At 37.1% G+C, this 21,459-nt stretch overlaps 1 protein-coding gene across 1 annotated transcript in view; it reads left to right on the top strand.

Moving 5' to 3' along the window:
* LOC105004355 overlaps positions 1 to 20,651 on the top strand; it is a 69,172-nt gene extending 48,521 nt beyond the window's left edge. Inside the window, exons 6-7 of the mRNA XM_010861951.1 lie at positions 17,480 to 18,072; positions 20,552 to 20,651. Coding sequence (XP_010860253.1) covers positions 17,480 to 18,072; positions 20,552 to 20,651 — 693 coding nt within the window. The remainder of the gene's footprint in view (positions 1 to 17,479; positions 18,073 to 20,551) is intronic.
* Positions 20,652 to 21,459: the final 808 nt, after the last annotated feature.

Consider the following 21,459-nt stretch of genomic DNA (forward strand, 5'->3'; position numbering starts at 1 on the left):
TGGACATGGAACAACAGACTGATTCCAAACAGGAAAAGGAGTACGTCAAGGCTGTATATTGTCACCCTGTTTATTTAACTTATATGCAGAGTACATCATGAGAAACGCTGGGCTGGAAGAAACACAAGCTGGAATCAAGATTGCTGGGAGAAATACCAATATCCTCAGATATGCAGATGACACCACCCCTATGGCAGAAAGTGAAGAGGAACTAAGAAGCCTCTTGATGAAAGTGAAAATGGAGAGGGAAAAAGTTGGCTTAAAGCTCAACATTCAGAAAACAAAGATCATGGCATCTGGTCCCATCACTTCGTGGGAAATAGATGGAGAAACAGTGGAAACAGTATCAGACTTTATTTTTTTGGGCTCCAAAATCACTGCAGATGGTGATTGCAGCCGCAAAATTAAAAGACGCTTACTCCTTGGAAGAAAAGTTATGGCCAACCTAGATAGCATATTGAAAAGCAGAGACATTACTTTGCCAACAAAGGTCCGTCTACTCAAGGCTATGATTTTTCCAGTGGTCCTGTGTGGATGTGAGAGTTGGACTGTGAAGAAAGCTGAGCGCCAAAGAATTGATGCTTTTGAACTGTGGTGTTGGAGAAGACTCTTGAGAATCCCTTGGACTGCAAGGAGATCCGATCAGTCCATCCTAAAGGAGATCAGTCCTGGGTGTTCATTGGAAGGACTGATGCTGAAGCCGAAACTCCAGTACTTTGGCCACCTTATGCAAAGAGCTGGCTCACTGGAAAAGACTCTGATGCTGGGAGGGATTGGGGGCAGCAGGAGAAGGGGACAACAGAGGATGAGATGGCTGGATGGCATCACTGACTCGATGGACATGAGTTTGAGTGAACTCCGGGAGTTGGTGATGGACAGGGAAGCCTGGTGTGCTGTGATTCATGGGGTCGCAAAGAGTCTGACACGACTGAGCGACTGAACTGAATCAACTATCCAGATACAGCAAAACTTAAGTCACCTGCCTTCTGATGCTAGTGCTAATTCCAGGCAAATATTGATGGTTGAGTTGTTGTCTAAAGGTGAACAAGGGCACCAGACAGGGCTGGCTTCATGTGCATATGACCTGTGCAGGTCACACGAGCCTCTGCCCTCAGAAATACCCTTTGTTTGGATTAATGTCCTCGTGTGCACCTTCAGTTCTTACTCTTTTTATCGGAGAACTTGCGTTTGTAAGTGGAGTTTGATGGGACAGTAGAGCGTTCACATGAGCAGAGAAGCTGTGAGCAGTAAGTGTGGGCACTGTTCCTCACCATCCCATTTGCTTAAAGCCTACCTGATGTCCCATCCATGCATTCCATTGGATTCAGTGTGTTGGAGTTCATTCAGAAAGACTTAGAGCAGATACAAGACAAGCATGCAATGAAAGTTGTTGTTACAGAAGGGAAAGGAAAGGTAGGGTAACCCATATTTCCTTTTCTTCTCTGTCCTTCCTTGCTCATGGGTAAGCCACAAATAGAGAGCATGGAAGAGTATGCATATCAAAAACTGAAATAAAATAGATGAGTCAGTTTTATGCAGAATATCCTTTGTGCTGACAACATCAAAATACATATGCATGTACAAGTTACAAAACTGAAATTGTGTAATTTCAGTGATTCTGTGAGTTAGTTTTTTTTAGATTTGCCTTTAAAACTGACACTGCACAGTATAAAATTGTGGTAATATTTAGGACAACAATTTAATTTAAATTGTTTATTTACTTAGAATGACATTAAATAGGAAATAAAAACACCATGACAATTTAAGAGACTTCAGAAGAAAGGAAAAAGCTTTCCATTTTAGTGATTTTATGGAATTTTCCCCCCACTTTATGAAGAAAAGACTTCACATTTACATTTTGTGCTGAGCCCTCTAGTTATGTCTTTGGCCCAGGCAACATAATGTATTTATATATATACATGTATACATATCAGAGTCGATTAAGGAAGCCAGCAGGTAGTTTAAACAATTATGTGCATTCATGTCTTCGTTTGTTCCTCTGTTCAAACCTTCACTCATTTATTGTGCTCCTGTTAAGCTGTCCTAGAAACTGGAGATTCACACCTATGGACGTGACAGATTACATCACTGCTCTTGTGCATCTTAATATGATGAGAAGGCGATCATTAAAAATTATTTGCATTGGTAATTATTTCATGACAAATATAGTAATGGATAAGAAGAAAAAATTCAAAATGCTACAAAGGAATATAATATACTTTTTCCAAACAGCTAATGTTAATTCTAAGAAAACTTTAAACTTCTACTTTTATTTAGTAATAGTTTTTTACATCCCTCATAGATGCCTGGCAGTGTTTGAGGCTATAGGGATAAAATGAACATTGGTCCTAAGGAGCTCCCCATTCGTTACAAGTGTTATTTGTTGGTTGTTCCTATGTAATAATGGGTAATATTTTTATGACAGAAATAGATTCAAGGTGGAGCAAAGATGAAGTAATTACTCTTTTAGGTGTTGGATGGTGAGGGGGATGGGGATTAAATGTCCTCAAGGAAGCCTTCTACAAAAAGAAACATGGAAATAACTACTTTTGTTGAGAAATCAATATTTTAAATAGTAGCACTTTAAATCAAGTGAAGACTTAGGGAACTTTCCTATGACATGTTGCATTTCTCTGGGCTCTAATGAGAATGGCTCCGCTGGATGTTTATATCCCTTCCTATTGAAACAGAGTTTTTACTAGCTTCTGTTCTGGAACACTGTCTGAATCCCAAGTAACTTTTTAATCAGCTGTTTAGAAGAAATATTTTAAGTTAGTCAGTTAATACTATCACACTCACAAAAGTAATGGCAGTGTGCTTCGTCTTGGTAGTTCTATTTGTTTGATTTTTGCTCTTTATTGCTCCCTTAACTTTCAAAATGTTCTAAAATATTTCTCTTGCATTTAGTTTTATGTCTTAAAATTTAATCTCCAGGATTAACTATTTGTGTCTGTTTTTTTTTTAAGTATTAACTTTTATATAGCATAGTAAAGAACACTCACCTACCTAAATTTTTCAGAACATTCAGCAGATTAAAATTTCTTTATATTATATTGTAAGAAGTAATCTACAACATTCGAGGTAATGAAATATTTTCTCTCTTGATTATAATGAAAACATCTCTAGTTGTTCTGAGACAAATGGAACTTCATTTTGAGGGACTCTGTATTAATTAATGGAATCTCTAACTGCTCTTTAATTTTTGTCTTGCATATAGCATGTTGGTTTTGTATTTCACTCCTTAGTTTCACTGTCATACAATTCGTGACTTCTTTTCTTATATTCCCTTTTCCAGCTTCCTTAAATTCTCACATGGTCCAATGTTGACCTGGATACAGCTTAACTTTCCTTCTATAGTTTGTTTTCTAAAAATGAATACTGTGTTGAGATTACTGCTTTATATTATCCTATTCTTACATCTGTGTTGATTTATAATTGTCTGGTTCCATTACATGTTTTTGTGTTATTTCCCTCCTTGTGAGTGAGACTCAGCCTACTTTTAACACTTGCACAGTTTGACCATTAGAAAAAAATTGCTTTGAATGAACACATGTGTCATGAGTGTATGAACTTGAATATTTATAAAGCAGGTATAAATTTAATGGAAAAATTTTTCCCAAGAGTAATGAGAGATCTCCAGGTAATCAACTCATTTCCTTTTGTAATTTTAGGAAAGAAAAACATTTTTAATAAATCTTCAAATTTTAGGCAGTGAATTAATAAGACCTGATAGAATCTGGAGAACCCAGAACCAGCACCTCAGAAACACCTGCCCCCAACACACACACACACACACACACACACACACACACACTAGATATTAACAGAACAGTCATTTAAGTGTCAGTTTCCTTCTTACATTTCTACAGTATGGATCTTGGATGCAAAATTCTGACACTTAAAAATATCTAACATCACAGAAATCTTATGACTAAAACCTATTTCTGATAGCCATCATGTATAACACAAGGATTCTGTTAGTTCTAGCATTGAGGATTTCTTTCCTTTCATAATTTCAGCGATTCATCTAGGATCAAATAATAAATAAATATAAATCACAAAACAAAAAATTTCAGACTCTATATTATATTAAAAAGTAAGAGTCATAAGCCAAGAAGACTGCACTGTAAGCAGGCAAGTCTTATCTACTGCGATCTGAGCAGACCTCTGACTGATTTCTCTGTGTCTACTCTGGGGTCACTTGCCAGTGCATTCTGAGTAAACCAGAGGAAAATGTGGGAACCATGACAGACCAAAATCAGAAGGAAATGGGACTGGCTTCTATCCTTTCATCTTTTAACCTGATTTGTAGAAGAATGTCCAGTTTGAGAATGGAACCAACTGAATGAGACCTTATATCTGTACAGCTGCTGTTATCAAAAGAGATTGCACCTTCATCCAAATATTTGGGAACAAGTTATCTTACCTGAGTGAGGGTAACAAACCAGGAAATTCCCACCATCTGACCTGTTACTGAGAAATATAATATCACCACGAGTGATGTTTCCACTGTTCAACATACTGTGAACAGCCCACTGAACAAAAGACTGTCATCACCAGGTAATATATTTAGGATATATTCAATGGAATCTGAGTAAAATGTATCTGATTATGCTGTTCTGATTATTTTAAATTTCAAAGCATAGTTGTTTCACCGAGGAAAAGAAAAAAACAACTAAGATCAAATTACTCAATAACTTAGATAACAGGAGGACATGCCAAGCAGAATAATTCAACTTGGGTATCATATTCTTTCTTCTTATATCCAGTTCCTAACTTAGAAATGAATCGAGTACCATAAATTCATTTGGCCTACATTATCCTATGATACCAATATTCATGGTAGTGGTTAGGTTTCCAGGATTGGTACAAATGCCCACTTTATAAAATAAAACATATGCTTGAAGTATAAACATTTACAGAAAATGTTTTCAGTTTGTCACAACAAAATTATTTAGGAAATGTTTAAAAATATTTCTTCATAGATTGAAGCTTGAAGAAAAGTGTATTTCAGTCAGATGAGAAGCTAGAAAATGGCAAGTTTGTGCAGGTTTTTAGGTGGATTTATGGACATTTTCAAGGTCTTTAGAGATTAACAGCATTCATATGATTTAAGCCTAATTTTATGTTAAAACTTTTTTTTCTAAGGAAGTTTGTTTTGTTATTTTTTGGCTATACCTCATGGTATGTGGGATCTTAGTTCCCCAACCAGGGATCAAACCTGTACCCCTTGCAGTAGAAGAACAGAGTCTTAATTACTGGACCATTAGGGAAGTCTGCTTTAAAATTTTTAACTTTTCTCTTTCTTTGGTTCCCATAATGTTCCACAGACCCACATCTGTGTTATTCCTCATGACAATACCACAGAAGAAAAGAGTAGGAGAAAGAGATGATGATTTTTTTTTTCCTCTGAAGAAACAGAGTGTGCAATGAGAGATACATAAAAATGGAAAAGTGATCAAAATGAAATTAACAAACAAGGAAAGTTATCCAAGATGCAATTATCTCTATTGTCATAGAAATGAAAATACAGGAACTTCACTTCAGACACACATCTTTTCAGCAAAGAAGTGGATTTTGGGAAGGAGATGTTTGTCTTTGGCTCAGTGGAGAAGAATCTGCCTGCAGTGCAGGAGACACAGTTTCTATTCCTGGGTCAGGAAGATTCCCTAGAGAAGGAAATGGCAACCCACTCTAGTATTCCTGCCTGGAAAATTCCATGGACAGAGGAACCTAGCAGGCTATAGTCCATGGGGTCTCAAAGAGTCAGACATGACTGAGCATGGGCCTGTTTTTCACCATCCCCATGAAGAGTCAAGCGTTGGACTTACAAAGGGATGGGGCCAGGGCAAGACAGAAGCAGATACCTTCTGTCTTCTTTGTGCAGACAAAGAAGAAAATGGAAACCAGGACCTGAACTGGAGAAAAACTGCACTGAGTATAATGAGTATAATCAAGGGTGGTTTCAATTCCAGCCAGGAAGATGAACTAGCTCAATAAAAAAGCCATACTCAATATTGAGCTGTAATTAAGTGCCAGGCACTGTGTTCATTTCTTCAAATGAGTTATTGTAGTTATTTGTCAAAGAACCTCAGTGTGGATAGAACCATCATGAAGACCCATATAGTAATATTAGTATCCCGATTTTATAGATAAGACAACTATTACATAGGGAGATTAAATAGCTTGTCTAAGATCATTCAGAGGGTAAATGGGAGATATAAGACTTGAACCTGGGAAGTCTGGTATTGGGTCCCTCACTGTTGTATGCAGACATCTTAAAGGAGGATTAAATGATCTAAATCCAGGACAAGAGGGTCAAAGAGCAAGGCTATCCAGAGCCTAGGCTGGATTCTGCTGGGGTTTACTTGCTGTTTCTGCTGTCATTGATAACCTCTGTTTCCAAGTCTGTGGACCTCCGAAATCTCTTAAAAGGTGCCAGGTAGCTTATATCAAACCATATAGTTCCCCATCCTAGCCACTAGGTGGTGGTTAGTACTGTCAACTTAAAATGAGTATTTGCTAATATGAATAAGGTGAAAAAGGACAAAAGACTTGAGGTTTCAGTGGTTAGAGTTGCACTGAGGTGGTAAGTTACTAGTGGTGAGATGGTGAATTATTTTAAAAAAAGAAAAAAATGATGTGAAAGGGACAGATTCTCTCATTTGCTAAGAGTTTAACTTATTGTATATCAGACACTGAGGTAGAAGATACTGGGAACACAATGATAAGCAGCATAAAGGAGCATGTGTGATGTAAATATCTAATTAGGGTTATCTATCAAAGGAGTAATTGGATGGATAGAGTTATATACCAGATATGAAATTGAAGAGACATACCCCCAAATGAAGTATGTGCATTTGTGTGTGTCTGTGTGCATATGTGCACACTCAAGGAAAGCTTACAAAAAGTTTAGGTATGAAAATACCAAGATGCAAAGACTTCGCCAAGTAGGCTATAGGATGCAGTATCATGTACAGAACAAATTAGTGCTATGTCAAAGATACTTGTATTATCAAAGTAATAATTATGGTTTTTTTATTTTGGATGACAGTGACTTAAATTTTAATCAGTTGTGTCTGACTACTCCCTGACTATTGAACTATATGTGTCTGAAGATCTTGTCTACCAAACTTTACTTAAATAGTTCCTCACTGTATATAAATCAAACTTTTAGAAATTCTGGTCAGATAACATAGCTAGCATGCATGCTAAGTAACTTCAGTTGTGTCTGAGTCTTTGCTACCCCGTGGGCCATGTCCCCCAGGTTCCTCTTTTCATGGGACTCTCCAGACAAGAATACTAGAGTGGGTTGTCATGCCCTCCGCCAGAGGATCTTCCCAAGAATGCTGGAGTGGGTTGCCACTCCCTCCTCCAGTGGATCTTCCTGACCCAGGGATCGAAGATGCGTCTCTTGCATCTCCTGCATTGGCAGGGGGGATCTTTATCACTGGTGCCACCTGGAAGGCCTTACTAGCATTACTAGACCCATTTAATAATAAATGTGTGTGTGATGTGCTCAGTTGTTTCCGACCATTGGAGATCCTATGGACTATAGATTGCTAGGCTCCTCTGTCTGTGGGATTTTCCAGGCAAGAATACTGGGGAGGGTTGCCATTTTCTTCTCCAGAGGTTCTTCCCAACCAGGAATCAAACCTGAGCCTCCTGCATGTCCTGCCTTGGCAGATGGATTCTTTTACCACTGAGCCATTTGGAAAGCCCTTAATAATAAACAGAATGCAGAAAATTGTATGAATATGAAATGAATTCATCTTTTTTTGTGATATATATCAAAGACATATATTAATATGGAAAAAATTTAGAATTTCAAGTTTGAATAAGCTTGATTTTTTTGTGCTTATCACTTTTGTGCTTTAGATAATCTACATTTGGGAAGCTGAGATCAGATATAATTTTTACTATTAGAATACCAGTTAGTGTTAAGATTGTTGTAACATTTGTGTCTCAAGAAAACACCAAGGTTGATATTAACACCCATGTTGGCCAAAGTCAAAGCCTCTGTGTTTCAAGGTACAGTATCACCAGAACGAACCCATGCCTGTCACAGGCCCACAGGAGTAATTAGCCTTTTCTGAACTTAGCCTTTTCTAAAGCTTGGTTGCCTAAATTATGATGTCCATGGTATCTGGAAAAATCAGCTGCGAAAATGGCAGTAAGGTATTTATACTGCAGATGTAGACATAGGCTTTCTTGCTAGACCCTCCAAAAGAATGACACTAAAACCTATTTTCTAAAGTAGATCATCTAATATCACATAAAATCATTTAGAGCAAGGAAAATATAAATATTCTTAATTATTCATTTAAACTATCTATACTGAAAATGAGGAAATTTAAATTCTCACTCTACCTGTATCAATGTGTGTGTCTGCAAACTTCCTGACAAAGCTTGAGTGTGTATCTTTTACTAGAAAGCACACTATAGCAAAATCAGGGCCTCATCAATTAATACTATAATCATGACCACACAGAATCATCAGTCAGTTCAGTTCAGTCCAGTCACTCAATCGTGTCCGACTCTTTGAGACCCCACGGACTGCAGCACACCAGGCCTCCCTGTCCATCACCAACTCCTGGAGTTTACTCAAACTCATGTCCACTGAGTCGGTGATGCCCTCCAAGCATCTCATCCTGTCATCCTCTTCTCCTCCTGCCTTCAATTTTTCCCAGCATCAGGGTCTTTTCAAATGAATCAGTTCTTCGCATCAGGTGGCCAAAGTATTGGCATTTCAGCTTCAGCATCAGTCCTTCCAATGAATATTCAGGACTGATTTCCTTTAGGATGGACTGGTTGGATCTCCTTGCTATCCAAGGGACTCTCAAGAGTATTCTCCAACACCCAGTTCAAAAGCATCAATTCTTCAGCACCCAGCTTTCTTTATAGTCCAACATGACTATGTCCATACATGACTACTGGAAAAACCATAGTTTTGACTAGATGGACCTGTGTTGGCAAAGTAATGCTTCTGCTTTTTAATATGCTGTCTAGGTTGGTTATAACTTTCTTTCCAAGGAGCAAGTGTCTTTTAATTTCATGGCTACAGTCACCATCTGCACTGATTTTGGAGCCCCCCAAAATAAAGTCTGCCACTGTTTCCCTTGTTTCCCCATGTATTTGCCATGAAGTGATGGGACCAGATGCCATGCTCTTAGTTTTCTGAATGTTGAGCTTTAAGCCAACTTTTTCACTCTCCTCTTTCACCTTTATCAAGAGGCTCTTTAGTTCTTCTTCACTTTCTGCCAAAAGGGTAGTGTCATCTGCATATCTGAAGTTATTGATATTTCTCCCAGCAATCTTGATTCCAGTTTGTGCTTCATCCAGCCCAGTGTTTCTCATGATGTACTCTGCATATAAGTTCAATAAACAGGGTAACAATATACAGCCTTGGTGTACTACTTTTCCTATTTGGAACAAGCTGGTGGACCATATCCACTTCTAACTGTTGCTTCCTTACCTGCATACAGATTTCTCAAGTGCCTACTTAAATATGAAAATTAACCTATCATTCAGAGAGTTATTCAGAATTTCTTTAAATATTAGACTTTACTTGGTTCTACAATTTGAAGGTTTTGGGAAGATGTGTTGTTTGAACTATTATCTGCAATCTAGATAGAAAAGAGTTTTGGCATAAAATGATGAGTGTAAATGATTTCCAGGAAGAGAGAATACAGAATCAAAGTCGCCAAACTGTGAAAACTTAAAGTTCTCAAAAGATGCAGTGTCTTCCAATTTGGCTAGAATGTTGAGTTACTAACTGAAAAAACTTGGAAATTGGGACAGGAAATTTTGTTTAGTAGCAGATTCTGAGGGGCCTTAGATGTAGAATTCATCATTTTGGTCTTTCTTCTGCAGGTAATATGGACTTGTTGAAAACGAAAATCTGAGTAGAACAATAATAACCTAAAGAGAAGCAATTCCAGTCTGTCATCTGTTCATGAAAAAAAAAATTGTCTGTTGCTACTGAAGAGAACAGATAAGGTATCAACATTCTACTAAGACTTCATTGGTTCCCCAAATACATAACAACAAAGGCAAACAAATTCCAAAGTAAACTTAGAAATATAGATTAATGAAAACATTTACATTATTTGGCTACTAGTTATAGATTTAAAACTACCTAAATCACACAATATACACTTCAGTTGTTTATCATATTTGCTATATTGAGTGGGTGTGTATATGTGGAATTTAAGTATATTGTTGAATTAATTTTATCTTTTACTTATTTGTCTATCAAAGATAACTGCTGTGTGGGATTTTTCATTCTAAAAGACAATTTGTTTAACATTTTCAACATATAATTATTTGACTATTAAGACCACATCAGAACAACTAAATTACTCCTGAAGCAGCTTATGTCCTCTGATCATTCCTTTTGAAAAACTCTTATATTCAGCATCAAAAACATTTACCCATTTCAGAGAAACCAAAGTTCAATACACATGAATCTATACCATGTTGATGGTATTTTACATATCATATTTGATACTGCTTTAGTTATTTTGCCTATTTCACAAACTTAATTTGAATTTCATCAGTACTGCTTTTGCTCTAATTAAATAACAGTGCTTTAAAGCTTAAGAAAAATGACACTTAAAATAGAACCATCCTTTATCTTCACTGGTCCCTTTCATAGCCTTCCTACCTTCCAGTGTGACCTTGCCAAGTGTCAAATACATGGAAATACTTAATGGAATTTTTTTAAAAAGTTATGAGAATGTCTCTAAATGCTCTGAGGAAATGATACAGAGAAAGGAGATCCTAATCTAAATTTATACCACTGAATTTTGAAGACTCTAAAAAGAATACACTAGTTTGAAGACAGGCCTGAGGTTTTGATTTATTTGTGCTAATGTAAGGCACAACATTAACAAACAAAAGAGGAAAAGAAATATGATCATGTCAGGAGAGACATAAAAAGTATTTGAAAAGTTCAACATCCATTCCTGATAATACACTTGAAAATTTGGAATTGAACAGTTTCAGTTTGATAAAGATTATCTATGAAAAACTTACAGCTAATGTTATGCTTAATGGTGAAATACTGATTCTTTATTACTGAATAATAAAGAAAAGAGTAGAAATCTATTGAAAATAGGAAAATGACAGAGAAAAGTCAATAAAACAGAAAGCTGACTCTGAAGAAAAGCAGCATAATTGATAAACCTCTAGAGAGACTAACAAGGATTGAAAGAGAGAAAATGAAAATAATATCAAGAATGACATGGGTATTATTTACTATAGATCCTGAAGCCATTAAAATCATAATGAGGGAATACACTCATAAATTCAAGAATTTAGGGGAAAAAGACTAGTTTATTAAATAGATCAGTAGCAAGAATGTGTCATAAACCAAGTATTATGCATAATAAAATTCTGTATAACTGAATGCTTTTTAAAAAGGTTTATGGTTTTGTATTGTACAAAATATTATGTATTTAAGGAAAAAGCTAAATTTAATCTAGGGTACTTATTCAGGCTATGTTTATACATCATCTTATATGTATATAAAAACATTATATAAAATATTTTTAAAATCCTAAACTATTTCTTTCTTTATGATAACTATTTGAAAGCATTATCTAGTTTACTCCCCTTTCATCCCAGTAAGTCTTCGATGAACTTTGCTTTGCCTTCATCCACACTGAAATTGTTTCTGTCATAATGACCCGCATGCATACAGAGGGTCAGGCTCATTCTTTTGTTCTGAGTGACATGGAAATTGTTTAGAAGATTTGGTCCAATGTGTTAAATAATCTGAGTGTTTTGGAAAACAAAACAAAAAAAACTAATTTGCTGTACCAGTATCTAGGCAGATAAGCAAAGAAAGGGATTCAAGCTGTAATGAATGATTAGGACAAATGGTGCTGATATGTGACATAATATAAAGCCAAAAATTTGTTATTGGCTTGCAATGTGAAGATCGTCTGAGATATGTTGAGCAATGAACGTCCAAGAGAAAATAAAAGAGAAACTTAGTCCTATTTTTAAAATTTTCTAGTTAAGAAAATATTCCTTTGTATTGAAGCCATTTTGAATTGGGTTTCTATCTTGTTATAGCAAAAGGGGCTCAATCAATTTTTTATTGGAGTATAATCGCTTTACTCTGTTGTGTTAGTTTCTACTGTACAGCAAAGTGAATCAGCTGTACATATGCAAATATCCCCTTCTTCTTGGGCCTCCCTCCCACTTCCCCCTCATCCCACTCATCTAGGTCATCACAGAGCACCGAGTTGAGCTTCCTGTGCTTTAGAGCATGTTCCCACTAGCTGTCTATTTTACACATGGTAGTGTATATATTCAATCCTAATCTCCTAATTCATCCCCCCTCCCTTCCCCCACACGCATGTCCGTATGTCTGTTTTCTACTTCTGGGTCTCTATTCCTGCCCTGGAAATAGGCTCATCTGTACCAAACAAAGCAAGATAGTAAGCTAATTACCCATTTAACAGTGACAGTGAGGCTGTGCTCATAGAAAAAATATCCTTACAGGACTACAGTGTAGACAATACTCTGCTCACAGAAACAATTGCTTTTTCATCAAAATTCCTTGTCCTGATTATTAATGCCATTATAAGAGCTATGCAGTTGGATGTTTGAATGATTTATCTCCAATATAGAGCTTGTTAATGCTGCAGTGTAAACCTCTCAGACCTGTCACCATCTTTGTTTAGAACAGTAATATCATGTGGTTTAGCTTCTGCTCTTGTGTGTAGTAAGCTAATCACTGATTGAAAATGTGCATAACTTTGTTTTATGCTATTTTATATTTCACGGCAATATCCCTGTTAACATCTGTCAAAGTTGCTATGGAAACTGAAGCATAACATACCATATTATACATAGAGATTTAACATTTTGTTTTATATCCTTTCTGGTGGAAATTTTGTGCATATGTTCAGTTTTATATTACTCTGTATTCAATGTCTTAATTTTCTTTTAATAAAAGCAGAAGTCATTTGATATGCTAATACACTGTCAAATGTAGGGAATTTCTTTCAACCCTTAAAACTATTTTGACTTTATGGTTTTATCAAATAGAGTATATGGGAAAAGGCAATTAAAGCAAATTATGCTTTAGAACACACTTTCCCATATCTAGAAATTAGAAAGCAAAGTCTAAATATTGGAAACTAATAATTACTTAGAAAATATTTGAATTATTAAAAAGATTATGTCATCCAAAAAGAGATTGTGATGTTGTTTAAGAGATAAAATGATCTTTAACCTTCAGGGTTTTATTGAAAATACTTTATGGTAATATAGGAATCAGGGTAACAACCTATGATATTTCACTTTTGCAAATTAAATTTTATTGGAGTATAGGTGTTTTAATATGTTGTGTTAGTTTCCACTAAATAGCAAAGTGAATCAGTTATAACTATATATATGTCCAGTCTTTTTAGATTTCCTTCCCATTTATGTCACCACAGAATATTGAATACAGTTCCCAGTGCTATACAGTAAGTTCTTATTAGTTACTTATTTTCTATATTATTATTGGTTTTTAGTCTCTAAGTCATGTCTGACTCTATTGCAACCCCATGGACTGTAGCCTGCCAAGCTCCTCTGTCCATAGGATTTCCTAGGCAAGAATACTGAAGTGGGGTGCCATTTCCTTCTCCAGGGTATCTTCTCGACCCCAGGGATCAGACCCATGTGTCTTGCTTTGGCAAGTGGATTCTCTACCACTGAGCCACTAGGAAAGTTCATTTTATATACAGTAGTATATATTAATATATGTCAATCCCAGTCTCTCCATTCACTTTAAAATAAAAAAAGCAAGTGGAACAAAGGAAACAAATTAGACTTACAAAACAATCATTTAAAATTATTTAACTGATTATAGTGAGTTGTTTCTCTCAAGAGTTGAGTTGAGTTGTTAGTGGATTACTGTTAATACTGCACTTAGCAGCATAGTTTAAAACTATGGTCTTTCAGGTCATTTCAACCAGTTTTAAGTCTTTGTGGAGGACTGGAACCTGAAGATGGGGAGATGGTCTGAATTGTATTACCCATCTGGTGTGTCACAGAGCATTCCACATTGACCGTTAATTGTATCACTGAGCAGTGTATTTATAATCAATAACATTACAATTTCACTTCAAAAATAATAAAACAATTGTTTAAATGCTAACTCCAAATTAAAAAAAAATCTATTATATTGTAGCTAAATTCTATTTTTAAATGCTTGGTTCCTTTGTTTATTTTTCCTGAGTTGTTTCATATCTATTTTTGTTAAGGACTCAATTCCTGTTCTTCAGGTCAGAGACTTGTCTTCTACACATTCATTTGATACACAAGAGGCCATGCTTTTGACACTGTATTAAAAATCTCCCTGTAACCATCTTGGGGTAGGCAGAATCTAAGGCGGCCCCCTAATTTCCTCCTGTTGGTGCACACAAGCTGCATGACCTGGAGAATGGAGAAGACCTATGAATATGATGGGTTATTATTCCCTTGATTAGGTTGTGCTGTGTGGAGGGACATTTTCCTGCTGGCTTTAAAGAAGTTGCAGTATTGTGACAGGGCCACGTGGCTAGGATCTGAGGTTTGTCTCTAAAATCTGAGATCAGTCCCTGGGGACCCTGGTCCTACAGCTGCAAGAGACATAGTTCTGCCAACAACCTGAATGAGCTTGGATGAAGACTCTGAGCCCCAGATGGGAACACAGCCTAGGCCAAAATCTTGGTTACATCCGTGTTAGACCCCAGCAGAGACCCCAGCTGCATTGTGCCTGGACTTCTGACCTACAGATACTGTGAGACAGTAAGTAGATGTTGTCTTAAGTCTCTAAGATTGTGGTAATTTGTTTGCAGCAATAGAAAACTAACACAATCTGAGTTCCTTTCCTGTATTCTTTTCATTCCTTTTCAGCCATAGATTAACTAGTAGCAAGAGTGCCCTACATGATTAATCTCAAAATGGGCAATTAAGACAATAATTGTAATGGAAACTTGACTAATCAAGTGCTGCTTATCAGAGCCACTTCTACATTTATATGTATGTGTTTTCTAAATTCAGATATAATGTTTTTAAAATTCCTTGTTGTTCTGTTGCTAAGTTGTGTCCAACTGTGCTACCCCATGGACTGCAGCATGCCAGGCTTCCTTGTCACTCCCGGAGTTTGTGAAAACTCATATCTGTTGAGTTGGTGATGCTATCTAACCATTTAATCCTCTGCCAACCCCTTCTGCTTTTGCCTTCAACCTTTCCCAGCATCAAGGTCTTGTCCAATGAGTCAGTTCTCCGCATCAAATGGCTAAAGGATTGGAGCTTCAGCATCAGCCTTTCCAATAAATATTCAGGGTTGATTTCCTCTAGGATTGACTGATTTGGTCTTCTTGCAGTCTGAGGGACTCTCAAGAATCTTCTCCAGCATCACAATTCAAAAGCATTAGTTCTTCAGCTCTCAGCCTTCTTTATGGTGCAACTCTCACATCCATACGTGGCTACTGAAAAACCATAGCTTTGACTGTATGAACCCTTGTTAGCAAAGTGATGTCTCTAGTTTTTAATACTCTATCTAGGTTTGTAATAGCTTTCTTTCCAAGAAGCAAGCGTCTTTTAATTTCATGGCTGCAGTCACCATCTGCAGTGATTTTGGAGCCCAAGAAAATAAAATCTGTCACCGCTCTCACTTTTACCCCTTCTATTTGCCATAAAGTGATGGAACCAGATGCCATCATCTTAGTTTTCTGAATGTTGAATTTCAAGCCAGCTTTTTCACTCTCCTCTTTCGCCCACATCAAGAGGCTCTTTAGTTCCTCTTCACTTTATGCTATTGAGAGTGGTATCATCTGCATATTTGAGGTTGTTGATATTTCTCCTGGCAATCTTAGTTTCAGCTTGTGATTCATCCAACTTGGCATATTTCTCATGATGAACTCTGCATACAAGTTAGATAAGCAGAGTGACAATATACAGCCTTGATGTACTCTTTTCCCAATTTGGAACTGGTCTGTTGTTCCATGTCCAGTTCTAACTGTTGCTTCTTGACCCACATACAGGTTTCTCAGGAGATAGATAAAGTGGTCTGGTATTCCCATCTCTTTAAGAATTTTCCACAGTTTGTTGTGATCCACACAGTCAAAGGCTTTGGCTTAGTCAATGAAGCAGAAGTAGATGTTTTTCTGGAATTCCCTTGCTTTCTCTATGATCTAGCAAATGTTGGCAATTTGATTTCTGATTCCTCTGCCTTTTCTAAATCCAAGATTTACATCTGGAAGTTCTTGGTTCACATACTGCTGAAACCTATCTTGAACGATTTTGAGCATAACCTTACTAGCATGTGAAATGAGCACAATATGTCTTTAATTGTTGCTTAAATATTTTCATAAAGTTAGTTTTATGAAATTGCATTGATATAAAAGTCGTTTATGTGGAAGTTTACCTGTTGTGGGCCATGATTATTTTTCCTTACTAAATGTGACCAGCACTTTGTGTCTTAAGGCAGAGTTAGATTTTATGTCATGGCAAAAGGCAGAAGTTATATGTTGATATTATTACTTTGACAATTTACTTAAACCAAGCTGTCTTAGATTAGATTGATATTATCAAGGTTGAATAATAGTTGAACTGGTTGTAAGTTGGACCCATTTGAAGTTCCTGCTTTTTACTTTATTCACACATTATCATCTCACCTCAGTCAACTAATTCTTCATTGTAAATAGACTGCTATATGTATAAAATCAAAGTCATGTATAGAGGTTAAAAATTAAAAATGAACAAATTTATATCAAACAAATGCAATAAAAATGATGCTCCAAATCTAAATATTGGTATCAGATGCTGCTGCTGCTGCTGCTAAGTAGCTTCAGTTGTGTCCAACTCTGTGAGACCCCATAGAAGGCAGCCCACCAGGCTTCCCCGTTCCTGGGATTCTCCAGGCAAGAACACTGGAGTGGGTTGCCATTTCCTTCTCCAATGCATGAAATTGAAAAGTGAAAGTGAAGTTGCTCAGTCGAATCTGACTCTTAGCAACCCCATGGATTGCAGCCTACCAGGCTCCTCTGTCCATGGGATTTTCCAGGCAAGAGTACTGGAGTGGGGTGCCATTGCCTTCTCCAGAGGTATCAGATGAGAAAGAGTTTAAAGAAAAAGAAAAGCATTAAAGTGAACAAAGTGGTTATTTTTCAGTAGGTGAAAGATACAAAAATACAATGAAATTCTAACAAAATGAAACTTTACAAAGCAAGTAGAATATAAAAATCCATGAAAGAAAATACATTATAAATCAAGGAGAAAAAAAAAAAAAAACCCACAACTGTTGAAGAAGACTTCTATACAGTACAATACAATTCAATACAATACAATACTCTCTAATTATTTAAAAACAGATAGGTTAAGTTAGTCAGACAAAGGAAGACAAATATCATATGATATCACTTACATGTGAAACTAAAAAAAGAGAACAGATAAATTTATCTACAAAACAGAAATACAATTATGGATGTAGAAAACAAACAGAGGAGGAAGGGCAGATTGGGACACTGGGATTGAAATATACAGACTATTATGCACCATCCTGCTCGGTGTCTGGTACCTGATCGTCAATGCCGTGGTACTGCTGATTCTATTGAACACCCTGGCTGATCCATATCATTACCACTTTTCAAGATCTGAACTCAAGGGTGACTTTGAGTTCATGGATGATGCCAACATGTGCATTGCCATCGTGATTTCTTTTCTCATGATCCTTATCTGTGCCATGGCTACATATGGAGCATACAAGCAACACGCAGCCTGGATCATCCCATTCTTCTGCTACCGAATCTTTGATTTTGCCCTGAACACCTTGGTTGTGGTCACCATACTTGTTTATCCAAATTCCATCCAGGAATACACACGACAGCTGCCTCCTGATATTCCGTACAAAGATGATATCATGTCAGTGAATCCTACCTGTTTGGTCCTCGTTATTCTTCTATTTATCAGCATTATCTTGGCTTTTAAGGGTTACTTGATCAGCTGTGTTTGGAACTGCTATCGATATACCACTGGCAGGAACTCCTCTGATGTCCTAGTTTATGTTACCAGCAACGACACTACGTCTTTATTCCAGCTTATGCTTCATCCCCCTGGGCATTTCATATGATGTACTCTGCATATCGGAGAAGGCAATGGCATCCCACTCCACTACTCTTGCCTGGAAAATCCCACGGACAGAGGAGCCTGGTAGGGTGCAGTCCATGGAGTTGCTAAGAGTTGGATACGACTGAGCGACTTCACTTTCACTTTTCACTTTCATGCATTGGAGAAGGAAATGGCAACCCACTCCAGTGTTCTTGCCTGGAGAATCCCAGGGACGGGGGAGCCTGGTGGGCTGCCATCTCTGGGGTCACACAGAGTCGAACATGACTGAAGCGACTTAGCAGCAGCATATATAGAATTATTTACTTTAAAAATTATTATTTAATTTTATTTATCTATTCATTTTTTTTTGATGGTGTAGCATGCAGGATCTTAGTTCTTGGACCATGGATCAAACCCGTGCCTCCTGCAATGGAAGCCCAGTGTCCTAAGCACTGGACAGCCAGGGAATTCCCAAGTCTAGCTATTTAAAGCAAAAGACATTTGACTCAGATAATTTAGTTCACACAAAATGGCTGGAAAGAGAAGGGAACTGGGCTATGATTCCCAGAATCACACTGCTCAATGGGCCTGCAGGGTTGCTGCTACCTTTGCTGTGATCAGAGAAGTGGGTAATTACGCAAACTCCACCTGGACTGTCAAGTTCAAGAGCACAACCCTGGACCTGTGATCCAGCATCAGGAGACTGCTGCTCGTGCCTCCATTGCAAGTGCTTGTAAGCTTAGTGACCTGGCACTGAGGCAATACCATCTTTGTCCTTACTTGCCAGTGCAAGAGACAAAATAAGAAGTCCCCTGCTTCACCTGCACCTTCCCAATCTTGAGGTTTGGATCAAGGATCTTACATTTTCAGTGTGATCTATTTCACATCTACATTTGAAATTGCCAGTTAACCTTGGAAATATGGATTTTAGCTTTCCAGACTTCGTAGTTCTAAAAAACTCTTCAGAAAACAGAGAGAATGGCTCCTTTGTGCCAGATTGATCATGTCTACCATGTCTGTGAGACTAAAACAAAACTTTAAAAATAATGAGTGTGTATTTGAGTCAAAATATATTTATTTTAATGCTAATAAATGGAATTATGCAAATCAGTCTCAGACCATGAATTAATAAAAATGGTAATCTATAAAATGGATGTAAGCCAAAGAATTGATGCCTTTAAATTGTAGTGTTGGAGAAGACTCTCGAGAGTCCCTTGGACTGCAAGGAGATCAAACCAGTCAACTCTAAAGAAAAGCAACCTTGAATGTTCATTGGAAGGACTGATGTTGAAGCTGAAGCTCCAATCTTTTGGCCACCTGATGCAAAAAGCGGGCTCATTGGACAAGACCCTGATGCTGAGAAAGAATGAAGGCAGGAGGAGAAGGGGGCAGCAGAGGATAAGATGGTTAGATAGCATTACTAACTCCATGGATATGAATGTGAGCAAATTCTGGGAGATAGTGAAGGACAGGAAAGCCTGGCATGCTGCTGTTCATGGGATTGCAAAGAGTTGAACATGACTTAGGGACTGAACAACAACAAAGCAAATAAAAAGAGCCTCAAAGATTGGAATTAGAAATTGTCCTATGAAATTTGGGGATCAAGTATGAAATTGAATCTATAGGACCCTTATAAAATAATGATGATGAAAGGTCACATAGTAGCATTTTCAGAATGAGATGAAAGATATAGAGAGTCAAATATATAGCATTAAATGGTTCCATTCTCAAAAGATCTGAATTCCTGGTCTTCTCTTTGACATCAGCTACTCAAAATAACTTTACCTTCAAATTAAAATAAGAAATGAGATAGTTTTTATATACCAAGTTTTCAGTTTTTGAAACTGTAATTTTCAGAGTCATCAAGGGCAGAGTGACAATGATATATTGCATACTCATAAAAATTATAAATTCATACAAAAACTTTGAAGGGTAATTTGGCAATGTGTATCAAAAGCCTTTAAAATGAATAAGCTTTGATTCAGTGTTACCATTTTGGAAACATTATCCCAGGAAGATAGAAATATACACAAAGAGCTAGGATAGGTTAGCTAGTAAAGCACTATTTAGCAAAACTGTTCAATATTAGTGAAAGGTTAGATAAAATATGGTATGGTATTAGTTCAGTGCTCTGTAACTTGAAAATAGTGTTTTGGAAAATATATTTAATAACCTGGAAAATATTCATTATATATTATATAGATGTTAATTTATTATATATGTAGAGAATAGTTTACAAAATAACATGGAAAACATGATATATATATATACACACACATACATATATATATATAATCTAAAATAATACTGGAAAGCTAATGGAAGTGTATTAACAGTTTTGTAACTGTGGTTGATAATATCAGTGAAGATAGGTTGCATTATAGTTTGGAAACAAGAAAAACTGAAATCCCAGTGGTTTAATATACAACAGTTTATTTATTTGCTCTCTCTTAAGGTCTGCTGAGGGTACAGGCAGCTTTCCAGGGCAGCTGTCTTCCATGTGGGAGCATAGAACCATCCCCCCCCGCCCCGGTTGGGAGCACAGACTAACTTGATCATGTGTCACTTCCTTAACAATTCTTTCCACAATTGTTGTGGTAGTGGAAGAGGGCATCTGCTCAGTCTTACAGGTACTTTTCTCCCTTGAATTTATATTTCACCCATAAGCAAGTATAAATGATGAAAAGCCTAAGTACCTCAAACTAGAATTCAAAACTTTACTTACCCCGAATGGCTGAGTATCTCAAGTCATTCTGCTGCTGCTGCTGCTGAGTCACTTCAGTCGTGTCCAACTCTGTGCGACCCCAGAGACGGCAGCCCACCAGGCTCCCCCATCCCTGGGATTCTCCAGGCAAGAACACTGGAGTGGGTTGCCATTTCCTTCTCCAATGCAGGAAAGTAAAAAGTGAAAGTGAAGTCGCTCAGTTGTGCCCAACTCTTAGCGACCCCATGGATTGCAGCCCACCAGGCTCCTCCGTCCATGGGATTTTCCAGGCAAGAGTACTGGAGTGGGGTGCCATTGCCTTCTCCAAGTCATTCTAGTGCCTGAAAATTAGTTCCCAATGCATTTCCTTCCATGACAATAATGTGCTGACTTGTCTGACTGCATCATTTATTCTACCAGAGTCTCAATCACACTAGCTAAAATGAGGAAGAAATAGTTACATCAAAGCCTTGATGAAAATCCTAGAATATTTCATCAATAAATAACAGTGAACCGAGATGTAAAGCTTATATTTGTCTCTTAGACTTCTTTGAACGCAGTCTGCTTTCTGCTTTAGATAATGCTCATAAATGTTAAATGCAATGGACTCGGGTGATTTTATAGATGGAAATCATGTTGTTTATTCCAAGCAACCTGCC

The sequence above is a fragment of the Bison bison genome, unplaced genomic scaffold, assembly GCF_000754665.1.
Source record: "Bison bison bison isolate TAMUID 2011002044 unplaced genomic scaffold, Bison_UMD1.0 scf7180017864473, whole genome shotgun sequence".
NCBI lineage: Eukaryota > Metazoa > Chordata > Mammalia > Artiodactyla > Bovidae > Bison > Bison bison.